The 13,164-nt window shown below is 38.5% G+C and overlaps 1 protein-coding gene across 1 annotated transcript; it reads left to right on the top strand.

The window, feature by feature from the left end:
* The first annotated feature begins 11,122 nt into the window (after positions 1–11,122).
* On the top strand, positions 11,123–12,915 carry LOC133784236 (uncharacterized). Its single transcript, XM_062223671.1, has 2 exons — positions 11,123–12,387; positions 12,473–12,915. Exons 1-2 carry the CDS (start codon positions 11,959–11,961, stop codon positions 12,560–12,562), a joined length of 519 nt encoding a protein of 172 aa, XP_062079655.1. The 5' UTR covers positions 11,123–11,958; the 3' UTR covers positions 12,563–12,915.
* The last annotated feature ends 249 nt before the right edge of the window (positions 12,916–13,164 follow it).

Genomic DNA, 13,164 nt, shown 5'->3' with positions numbered 1-13,164 from the left:
AAGGTCCTATGGAGTAATAGTTCTGAACAAGAGGCAACATGGGAGTTGGAGGAGGACATGATAGCACAGTATCCAGAATTGTTTGGTAAGTAAATTTCGATGATGAAATTCTATTTAGTGGGGAGAATTGTAGAGTCCTAGAATATTTACTTAACTAGCTAGATAGTAGTAGTAGTAGTTAGTATTAGTTGTAGTATGATAGATTATGTGGATTTTGGTTCAAGTCGGGCCTTGGTTGGAAACTCATAGCAATAGTTATGGATTTTATAAGTTTAATCTATAGTTTAAGATTATTAATTATAACATAAGGTTTAAATTTTTTTTGTAGTTATGATTATTATAGTATAGTATAGGTTTATGATATTAGTAGTATTATTCGTGGAAAATGGGGTGATTGCATAAGAATAAATTAATTATGGTATTATTAAAAAGTGTTATGGATCGAGCCTACATAAAGCCCAAAAGCCCAATAAGATTTTGGCCGTAGTAAATTCAAAATCAGCCTAGAGAATTAGAGTTTGTTATTTTATGGTTAGTTAAAATATTTGTGGATCAGGTTGTTATTTAGATAATTAAATAAATTTTCCGTAACTTTAGGGTACTGTAACTTCCAACCTATTTTTGGCCCAGTTATGTTATGAATTTTGAAAAATAGTATTTCTAGAAAGTTTTAGATAATTGAATTAGCTTTCTAATGGTATAAAGATGGTCTAAATAGTAATCCTACAACTCTAGTTATGTTGATTTTGCTACAGGTGAGTTTAGAGTTACGAGATTTAGGAAGTTAGAAGTTAGGATTCTATTTTATTTAAATTTAAATTTGGATTATAGTTAGAATGAAATTAAGTTATTTTTTTAAATAAAAGAAAGTTCTAGAAACTCTAGAATGTTCCAGAACCACTAAGAGTATGACACTTGTCATAATCATGTTTATTTAAGGATTTATGTTTTTTTTTAATAGGATAGTTTCACTCCTCAAACTCTATAAATAGGACCTAGTGCTCAGTCATTTTCTTCATTCTTCAAGTACTTGATTAGAGCCTCCAAGGTGCTAGTGTTAGTATAGAGAGATACACTTGGGTTTGGGATAAAAGCTTTATCATTCTAAGCTTTCTAAACACTTGGGAAGTGAGATATAGTGTGATTTCGGTGTTGAGGTTTAGATCAATCTATAAGATCAACCAAGGAATTCCTATTCCTTAAGTTCAGTTCTTTATAATCCTTTAGTTTTCTTTAGTTTCTTTTATTCATATCCTAACTCTTATTTATGATTCTTGATTAGGTATTTAAGTTCTTGAAAAACTTAAGTTCCTTCTTGGTAAGTTTCTTCTTGATGGTTTAGTTTTCATATTCATCTCTATTTTTAGAGATTCTCACCTTTTTCTACTGTTGGTTTATAGGAGTTTTCTAATCTCGTTCTTGTTCTCAAATATCTTGGCTTTTGGTAAGGAAAATATGATAGATTTTATGTGCTTATATGTTATATTATGTTATGTTATGTTATGATATTTTTGTGTAATGATATGTGTATTTTATGATATGTATATGTATAGAATTCCTTGGGCATATGACTTGTTTAGATAACAAGCATATGACTTGTTCAGATAACAAGTCCCAAGAATATATTCCTTGGGCATATGATTTGTTCAAATAACAAGCCCCATAAATTTATATGATTTGTTTAGATAACAAGCCCCGTAAATCTATGGGCATATGATTTGCCTAGCTAGCAAGCCCCAAGAAGAATGATGGCCATTATGATATATGTTTTTTTTTACAGTCATATGTTTTATAGTTTATATTTATGATGTAGTTTTATGCTTATGATATATGATGTATGCTTTTAGTAGGTTTTCCTTGCTGGGCATTAGGCTCGTTGCTTTATTTTTAGTGTGATGCAGGAAAATGATATGGAAGGCGGATGGATTCTTAGTAGATTGGCTTGTGTGTTGAGGATGAATGGAATGAGTGGACTACGTGTCAATCGAGGATGACGTTTATTTTAGTCTTTTTAATTACGTCTCTTTTGTAGTTCCACATTTAGTTTTTAACAATTGAATTAAAGTTATGTTTTATGTTTTTTTAAAACAATGGGTACCCATGCCATATTTTCTATTATTATGTATTTGATACAATATTTTGAGTTTTAATAAAGTTATATTATTTCTTATGTTTCTTTCCCAAAATAGTAGCTATGTCTAGTAGTTTTACTGGTCCAAGATCTTAGAAATAGTTGAGTCATTACACCAAGATATTGAAATGCTAATTGTAGAGGAGTGAATTCCCAAAACAGCTCGAACAGAGGAAGAACTGATAACTTTCTCTGAGCTCGATGCTCAGCATGTTCGATTGCCCCATTCAGATCCTCTGGTCGTGGATGTTCAGATCGCCGATATGATGGTCAAGCGAGTGTTAGTAGATATAGGGAGCTCAGTCAACATTCTGTATAAATCTTCATTGGAGAGAATGAAATTGTCAGTGCAAGATTTGGAACCATGCAACCAAACCATTTATTGTTTTTCCAGCGAAAGGCTCGCACCAACTGGGTTGATCAGGCTCCCAGTCACAGCAGGGGTTGAACCTACGAAAAGGACATTACTCGCTACTTTCATAGTAGTTGATTGTCCTTCTGCATATAATGTTGTGATTGGAAGGCCTATTCTAGTCGATCTGCGATCAGTGACCTCGGTCTGGCACTTGCCCATGAAGTTTCCAACCGACGCAGGAGTGTGGTGCATGTTAGGAAACCAATGAAAAGCACAGGAATGTTATAATTCCTCGATCACCAAGGAAAGAAGAGGTGGATCGAGGGAAAGAGTTGAGAAAAGGGTTCTCTTGGAAAATGAAGTACAAGCCCAATCAGCTGAATAGGTCACCAAATAGAGTGTTTCCCAAAGTGAGGATAGAGACTTAGATCCTCGCTTTGGGGATTTTCCAGAAAATGTTGGACCCATGGAGGACCTCGAGGAGGTCCAATTAGAAGAAGTAGATCCGAACAATGTTGTGAAAGTCGGTAAAAGCTTAGAGACAACAACAAAAAACAAACAGGTGGAAATTTTGAAGGAGAACCAGGAGGTGTTTGCTTGGTCGCATTAAGATATGGTTGGGATAGACCTAGCAGTGATCAGCCATGTCAACCATATCATAAATATAGACAAAAAATTTCCACCTGTACAACAAAAAACAAGGCTGCTCGATAAAGACAGATCGAAGGCCATGAAGGATGAAGTCGAGAAGCTGAAGGAAAATGGATTCATCTGGGTAGCATTTTATCAATCTTGGGTCTCCAATCCTGTACTAGTTCCCAAGCCGAATGGCAAGTGGAGGACGTGTGTGGATTTCACAGACCTCAATAAAGCCTGCTCGAAGGATTATTTCCCACTCTCAAGGATCGACCAGCTGGTCGATGCTACATCAGGGCATGAAATTTTGTCATTCATGGACGCATACTCTGGGTACAATTAGATTAGTATGCATCGACCTGATGAGGAACACACTAGCTTTCGAACAGATACAGGACTTTCCTGTTACAAAGTAATGCCCTTCGGTTTGAAAAATGCCAGTGTGACTTACCAGCGACTGGTCAACCATATGTTCAAAGAACTGATCGGCGTTAGCATGGATGTATATGTCGATGACATGCTGGTTAAGTCAAAGAAAGCTGAAGGACACATCAAGGACCTGTGAGAATGCTTCAACATCTTGAACAAATATCAGATGAAGCTAAACCCCCTAAAGTGTTCCTTCGGCATGGAATCAGGAAATTTTTTGGGATTCATAGTAAACTCACGAGGAATCGAAGCTAATCCTGAAAAGATTCAAGCACTGATCAAGATGCAGTCTCCTACTAAGATTAAAGATATTCAAAGCCTAACTGGGAGGATCATCGCCCTGAGTAGGTTCATATCCAAGTCAACGGAAAAGTGTGTTCCATTTTTTAATCTACTCAGGGGCAACAAGAAGTTGAATGGACAGAAGAGTGCGAGCAGGTTTTTTAGGTGCTAAAGTCCCACATGTCACAACCACCAATCTTGTCCAAACCAGTTGAAAAAGAAACTTTGTTTATCTATTTGGCAGTCACAGAGTATGCTGCTAGTGCTGTTTTAATCAGAGAAGAAGACCACGTACAAAAACCAGTGTATTACGTAAGCAAGAGGTTAGTGGGAGCAGAGTTGCGGTATCCACCCATTAAAAAGTTGGCCTATTGCTTGATTCTAGGCTCTAGAAAGCTGTGACCCTACTTTCAAGCTCACCCCATTGTGGTACTCACTCACCAGCCATTACGACAAATCTTGCAGAAACCAGAAGTCGCTGGTCGGTTATTAAAATGGGCAGTCAAACTTGGGCAGTTCGACATTTCTTTTTCGCCACGACAAGCTGTGAAAAGGCAATCCCTAGAAGACTTTGTCGCAAAATTCACCGGAATCCCAATTACCGAACCGATGGAAGAAATGGAAAATCAAAATCAAACTCCTCCTGGAAGTTGTCCGTAGATGGCTCTTCCAACGAGCACAATGTAGGAGTAGGTTTGATCTTAATCACACCCGAAGGACATTGGTTCCATTGTGCAATCAGATTCAACTTTATAACTTCCAACAATGAAGTCGAATACGAAGCTCTGCTCGCAGGATTAAGACTAGCTAGGGAAATGGATATAAAGTCACTAGAAATTTATTGTGATTCCCAGCTAGTAGTTAATGAAATTATGGGAGAGTAACAGGCTAGGGGTCTCAAGATGGTTGCTTATTTGAACAAAGCAAAGGACTTATTGGCACATTTGAAAAGTATACCCTCCAACAAGTGCCTCACGATCAGAATTCAAATGATGATGCCTTGGCAAAGTTAGCAAGCGCAAAATATGCCGACACCTTGAACATAGTACCGATTGAACGTTTGCTGGCACCGAGCATTCAAGTGGAAGAGTCTTCACTAGTGATCCTAGCGTCAGACACATCGATGACACCCATCATTGAATATCTCGAATAGGGGTTGCTACCGGTGGATAGAAACAAGGCAAGGATGCTTCAGAGACAGTCAACTTGATTTATTATGGTCGACGGAATCTTGTATAGAAGGGGATACTTGATGCCTTTTTATGATGTGTTTCTAAGGAGAAAGCTAAGAACTAGTGCAAGAAGTCCACGAAGGTTTTTGTGGAGATCACGCTGGGGGGCAGAGTTTGTCGAAAAAATCTTAAGGAAAGGGTATTTCTGGCCTACCATGAATGAGGACTCAATGGATTTCGTTCGAAAATGTGACAAGTGTCAAAAATTCTCCAAGATACTGCAAGCAGCCTCAAATGAGCTCAAACAGATGGAAAGCCCATGACAAATATGTAGCAGTTGCTGTTAACTACTTTACAAAGTGGGTCGAAGCTGAGCCATTAGCAACAATAACGACCACGAAAGTATTGGACTTTGTGATAAAAAACATCGTGTGTCGATATGGGTTGCCAAGGAAAATTGTATCGGATAATGGCACACAGTTTGACAGTGATCTTTTCACTGATTTATGCGAGAGGCATGGGATTATAATTTTTTTTTCAATGGTAGTTCACCCACAAGAAAATGGACAAGTTGAGGCTGTCAATAAGACTCTAAAGGACACACTGAAGAAAAGGCTCGAAGAAGCAAAATGGGCATGGCTAGAACAGTTACTAGAAGTACTTTGGTCGTATAGAACATCACATCGAACAGCAACAGGCCATATTCCATTTTGATTAGCCTATGGGTATGAAGGCATGTTGCCTGTTGAGCTCAACCCACCATCACATAGAAGGCTGACATACGATCAAAGCACTAATGATCAATTATTGAAGGAGTCCCTGGACTTGGTCGATGAAAGGCGCGAGCAAGCTCAACTTCGAGTGGCAGCTTACCAGAAGAAGGTGGCTCAATATTTTAACTCTAAAGTACGTAAAAGAAAGTTTAATGTGGGCGATTTAGTACTTAGAAGAATTTTTCTCAACACTCACGATCAGGCTGCCAGACTGCTTAGACCAAACTGGGAGGGTACGTATCAGATTGAAGAAATTCTTCAACCAGGCACATATAAACTTGCTCGCTTAAATGGAGATCTCATTCCTCACTATTGGAATGGAGAACACCTACGCAAGTATTATCAATAAACAAATTTATTTAAAGAACTGGCTTGTATTAATTTCACCTTTTACAAGTTTATGAATAAGGGCTAGTCAATTATTTAATTGGTTGCTTACAAGTGTAAGATCAATTTTTGTTCACTCGTACAGACACGATTTTGTCCATTTATTATGGGAAATAAAAGAAACTGTGCGCAGCCAGTTATTCTTGCCAATTATTGTACTTATTACAAGTATTTTCTCATTACGTGTGCTATTTTGCTATATTATTGATAATTGTTTACAAGTACGTGAGCAGCAATGTTCGAACAAGACTTGGTCATGGAAAGTGACCGAGAACCTTACACTCCTCAATCACTTGGGGGGAATATAAGATACTAAGCAAGCAAAGCATATCAACAGACATATATAAACACACGAGAAAAATAAGGGAAAGCATATTACGACACTTAGAGTATTTTTAAAAAAAATTGGTTTAAATTTTGTAAAATCAAAATAAAGTGTTATGCTAAGTTCGGTCATTCGAACAAATGTTATAGTATAAGCATATATTATAATATTATAACGAAATGTTTTTACACCACGAGTAGTTTCTACTCATATGTACATTAATAAATTAAAAGTAAAGCAGCCTTGAGGAGAAAAATTGTCTCAACAGTACGAACCATAGTTCTTATGTTCCAGTTACAAATATAAGATAAAAAAAAAAATTAAATCACTGAGCAGAGGGAGGATCTGGTTGGGATTTCTAGTCGACAGTGTTCCCTGCATCTTCTTCAGCGCCATAAGTGCCTGTCGCCAAGGAAATTTCAGGGGATTCCTTAGCCTTCTTTTCCTCCTACAGGTGAGCAGCACACTTTTCCAGTTCAGATAGTCGAAGTTCGCCACGAGGTTGTTCTTCCAGAAGAGGTAGAAGCAATTGAATGTTGCCCCTCTGAACTTCTGTAGGTTCTGAGCATGTTGGTTTCCTCAAGTATTTTAACTCACCCCTCTAGCTCAGTGGTTTCCTTCTGGTTGATCACCAGGTCATCTTGAAGTTTGGTTGCTTTTTTGAAGTTAATCTCCGAAGCCTCCTTAAACTTCTTTTTGACAGCGGTAACTTTGGCCACAGCCTCTTGGCACTTCTTTAGCTCCTCGCTCAGACAGGCAACCCTCTCCTCGCATGCTTTGATCTCCTCAACATGTTTGGCCTCGATTTCCTCAGCACGATGCCAGCTATGACCTATGGTTAGGATACCCTGCGTACAGAAAAACAAAAGTGAACCAGTTAGTGGAAATTAGAGAAAATGTTGCTCGACAAAAGAAGAAGAAATACACTTACACTGAGGACTTCGGACAGCCCACGGCTGATAACCTGGTTGTTTGTGAGTGGAGGGAGATGGAAAAAGGCTTCTTGGCTATGAAGGTGCCTAGATAGCCTTTGCAGTTTCTCGTGAGTAACGTTGTAGGCGCTACTCAGCAGGTCAGTGGTCGGGCATCTCCCCGCCTGCTCGGGGGGAGCGCTATTGCGAGGAGGAGAAGGTGTCGTGGTCTTGGATGGAGTGGGCGTAGGAGGGTCCTCTATTCGAGCCCTTTCCTTGGAGGGATCACTACTGCTTTCCCCAGGGTGCCTCCTGCTCGCGGGAGCTTTGACATTTGCGTATGTGTGGAAAGTGTCTTCGGAATGCATGACTGCAGCAAAACAAAAGCAAACGATTAGACAATGTAGTTTGGCGAGATAATATAATAATGAAAAGGGAAAATCTAAGTAATATACCCGAACTACTATTACTGGTCAATATATTATTTTTAGAACTACAACTACACTCACTCTGTAACGCCCTGGATAGCCAAGACCGTTACACTGTGTGTTTATAAAGTGCTAGACTTGCTAATCAAGTCGTTTAATTAAAAATGTGCTATTGAAACTACAAACGAACTAGGGTAAAATTGTTTTGGTCTCAAAAGTCACATTTTCATAAAGAATCATTTCCTGTTTACACGGGATCCCAAAAATGTTAAGTTTGAAACTGTTTACAAAAGTTTCAAGGACTAAATACAGTATTATCCATATTAAGGCAAAACAGACAATTAGGCAATCTCTGTCCTGATCCACGCCTCGGCAATGGCGACCAAACAGCCGCATGTGTACATTCAGCCACGCAACTCTCCATCTCAGGACTGGTCTAACTTGCCTTTGCATTTACCTGCACCACGTAGCACCCGTGAGCCAAGGCCCAGCAAGAAAACACAACTACAGAGCATAAGCAATCAACAGACAATTCAATATCTCATATAGCATCACATATTCTTAACCATATCAACATTCCGAATAGTCAAGCATTCAACATACTAAATATATCAGTTTATAGCATACACTAAATCTCATATGATAACTAGGGTTAGCACCCTCAGGCCACACCCTCCGTTATCCCACTGACCCCGGCCTGCTTAAACCGAGCTCAGTGAATATTAAGCTGTCCTCGGCTACCAGTGGCCAAGCCGCGCCCTGTGCGCAAATATTGTGTACGACACCCTTAGGCCGCTATCACATGTCCCATGGCATAATACCATCATTGACATAATACAGATATCGAGAGCACTTAGTACCATCACAAACATATAACTGGGTGCAGTTTTCTTACCTTTCGATCGCTAGCTTTGATCACTTGACTCCTTGAGCACGATCCCTCTCGAGCCCTAGCGCTCACCTAAACACAACCATAGGTCAAAGTCATCACCAAACCTCAAGGCCAAAACCTAGCCTCGAGACCAATCCCGAGCCCACGGGAAGTCCTAGTTCCACCAAACAAGGTGGTGGAATCAAACCTCGAACCCTTGGTCAAAAACCCTTGAAAACAACCCTAAAATCCCTTTATGGAAATAGGCCAGTGCTACAACGCTCTTAGGAGGGCGCTACAGCGCTACAAGCAGAACCAAAATCCCCCAGAAAGCATGGCCTAGCGCTACAACGCCCAAAGGCTAGCGCTGTAGTGCTAGTCACTGACAGCCAACCTCCCAATTTTCCTTCCTGCGATTTCCTCGAACCAAACTAAACCAAAACTTCTCCAAACCTTCACCAAACTCAAAAACAAGCTTATTAACACATTACACTCATCTCAAGCACCCCAAATACTCAAAACCCAATCCATAATCTCAAAATCCACCATAGCCACTTCTAGACTTCAAAACTCAGCAGAAACCAGTCAAAACATCAAAGTTAAAAGCTCAAAATTTATACCTTTGATGGAAATTCGACCTCAAGTTGCCTCTAGACCTCTTTAGATTTCTCTTCCTCAACCCTTGGCTCCAACATCCCTAGAATTTCCCTTCAACTCAGCTTAGATACCTTAGTTAAAAACCAAAACCAGAACAGAAGGAACTACAAAGTCTTACCTCAAGCAAATGGCCTATCCTTGCTAAACCCTTGCCAAATCTTCAAGCTTAGCTCAGAAACCTTATGGTTTAGTTGACCTAGCTCTCCTCTGAATTTTACTCCAAGAAGAATGAAGAGAAATGGTGAGAGAACCACAAACCGACTCTAGGAAAACTACTCTGTTTTTCCTTCCTTTTCTTTTTCCTTTCTTTTCTTTTTCTTTCTTTCCTTAGCCTTCAACCCTTTTCTACAATTCCCACTAAGTATAAATCCTCAGAATACTTATCTCCTGCAAGACAAATGACCATTATGCCCTCCCTTTTAATTCTAACCCTTTAATCCACTTAGGGGCATTTTAGTCATTTTACCCAATTCCCGCTAATTCCTCGAGTGTCTCTAATATTTTCCCGCTTACTTCCCAATACCTAATTAACCACCAATAATATTCCTCGATGTCAAAATAGACTCCAATATACTCACTAAATTCCCATTTATACCCCCAGGATCACCTCGAGTCGGGTATAAATCCCCGCCATGACTTTTCCGCTAAACCGCTCACTAGGATCGTCTCTAGTCACAGATCACAGATATATCATCATAATAATGTGGTCTCAATAATTATCACATATATGCATACAGTTATGCCCATAATGGCCAAAATTACGATTATGCCCTTCTAACCTAATCAGGGCCTACATGCATACTAATACACATAGTCATGCATCTCAAATATTCAAATAGTCATATAACATGCTTTAAATCATAATCATGCATTCTACTCATTAAGGTCACACATAACTCCCATTATGCCCTCCAGGCACACTAATCAAGGACCCTTAAGCCTTATTAGCGAATTTGGGTCGTTACACACTCTCTGCCTCGAAGAAGTCTGAATTAAAATTACTGGTCATAAAATTAAATTTGCAATCCCTATAGAATAGGTGATAAGGAATGAGCAAGTTATGGAAGAGTGAGAGATCTATATCGTTCTCTTTAGAGGATTCAGATATAGGGCCGGTGTATTCCGGTGTATCTGCGTGTCGCGGCCTAAAACAGAATATAGGAAAAACTAGTCACGCAGGCCGCAGACTGAAAAATCTGGGCAGCGGCCTAAGTTCACTTTTCTACACAGCAGGCAGCGGCCTACTTTTTCTGGGTAGCGGCCCGACTTGACCATGTGATCTGTAACATCAATTCCAATTAAATTGTCGCGGCTTGAATTTATGGGCCGCGACCTATCTTCAATTCTCGAACATAGAGAGTTTGTACGCTGCCACCATTTCAACACTTTAATCCTGAAAGCTTGGAATGCTCCTAAAAGTTAATTTTAACCTCATCTGAGCGAGTCTGTTTCAACCTATGATTCTTAAACTACAATTGCCATCAATATGTTAGCTTTATCATCATAAATGCAATGTAGAAAATATGTTGTAGACTCATGAAACTAAGTTAAAACTACTAAAAAATTCTATCATAACACCATCCAAGCATGGAAAAACTTATCAAATATTAATACAAAAATGACCTTATCACTAGTTAAGGCAAATGACCCTGTTGACGCGGTTTTCCTTCAACAAGGGATTTAGGAATCCGAAAATAGAGATATTAAGCTTTTTGTAAACCGAATATAAAGAGATAAAAAAACACCCACATTTTACGAGGTTCGGTGGTTAAAATCCACTGAGTTAACGATTCACTATTATTAATTTGTTTAGGAATTCAAGGAAAAATTGTCTATGACAATTTTGGTAGAGCTTTTGCATACAAAGTTTCGGTCCTTTTTAACTGTCCATTCCTTGTATTTATAGGAAATTATGGTGGACAATATTGGATAACCATAATATAAACGATAACGTACAATATTTGGTAACTTTCTAAGTTAATGAACATTTAAATATCCTTATAAAGCTTATTTCTATTTTACATCAATATATAAATGTATATAATGATAATATGCATTTATTGCGCATATTGGGCTTTCGAGTCTGTAGGGATTCTCCCATCCGAACTAGTTGCCATTCTAGAGTTGGTTACGATCGGAACAGGATGGTTTGACTTAGATAATGTCCGGGATTGATGCAGGCAATCTGGATGATCATAGTTTAAAGAGTTCTCCACGTAAACAGACCCTGAAGACAACATCTTTGTTTAGGGGTGTGTAGATAATTTAGTTCGTAGGTTCAATGATAGTCTAAAGCCTAGTGTAATCAAACTAAGCTCAGATTCATTATGGGATAATACTTGGTTATATTAGTTTGGTAGTAATGATTGAAGAGATTTTTTTGCGCTATCTCCAACAGTCCCCCGAGCTATCTTGGAGTGCGAGGATGAACTAAGTGATAACGAAGCCTTAATTTGTAAACCTAGAAAAGCTCGTAGGTTTTAGAGTCTCTCCTAATATAGTTCAATCAAATAATGTTGAGGTTAGGTCCTAATTAATTATATAACACTGTACTCTCATGATATTCTACTAACCCATTTTTACTTTTATATATGTAAAGATATGGATATAGGGAAACTTCCGGTTAATCTCCTGAAGGTTAAAGGAGGGAAAAGAGGTCAGGCAAAGAAAGACGAACTCGAAAAAATGCCTCCTCCCAAATCTGCAAACACAACCGTTAGTACCTCAGTTCTGCCTCAGTCGCAACCTATTCAATCAAACGCACCCACTATCTCGGATAAGGGAAAAATTGAGGTTCCTACTGAACTAGCTTCCGACCTTATTGCTTCGGTTAAAAAATACTTCGCCTCCCCATTCGTTAAAGAGATTGACATAGACGATACAGCTGGGGCATTAAGCACTAGGCTTGGCTTGGACTTTCTGACAGGAGTGGGAAGAATCTTGGGAGAATTTTCCTCGGTTGATTGGAATCTCCTCCAAGATGATGAATCTTTCGCCATGCAAGGTCAAGTTGAATTGGCTATAATTTTTGTAAGTACATACCCTTGCTTCTGTTAGAAGTTATATATATATATATTTAAATATACATACGAAACTTCTCATGTTTATTCATCAGGGCATGCTGAGCTACCTACACCATTCCCAACAACTTTATGCTTACGTGGTAGTCACCAAGAAGAGCCTGGTTGAGATGACAGAAGCTTAAACTTAGGCCAAATTAAAGGTGAAGGGCTTGAAGAAATTTGCTGAAGAATCTACTAAAATTGTAGCCCAACATGGGTAAGGGGTACTTATATTTAATGGTGACGTTAATGAGTTCTCGATAATCGATGCACATATTCATGGTTCTGTCTTTTTGCTTGATGAACAATACTAGCGCACCCCATGGTGAGCAGCTCAGTCATATGAACCCCATATCCTGCAACTCATGTAGATGTATCTTTAATTCTCTTAGCTATATTGGCGTCATTCGGTAGGGAGCCTTTAATATAGGTGTTGTATCCGGTGCTAATTCTATGAAAAATTCAATGTTCTTATCTAGCTCTATGACCTAGTATTGTTATATATAGGTTTTACCGTAACTGTTTTGAAGCATGAAAATGTCTTCTAATCATCCACAAACATTAAAAAACATTAAAAACTTGCAAGAAACCCACCTAAAAACATACATTAAAATCACATTACATCCACTCAAAATTTCTTCATTTTTTCCATAAAACTTCAAAATAAATCGTTGTTATGAATATATACATGATTTAAAACATTAATGTGGAAGAAAATAAAAAAAAACACATAAAAAGGGTGAAG

The sequence above is a fragment of the Humulus lupulus genome, chromosome 6 (assembly GCF_963169125.1).
Source record: "Humulus lupulus chromosome 6, drHumLupu1.1, whole genome shotgun sequence".
NCBI lineage: Eukaryota > Viridiplantae > Streptophyta > Magnoliopsida > Rosales > Cannabaceae > Humulus > Humulus lupulus.
This window is presented reverse-complemented; position numbering and strand designations above follow the sequence as displayed.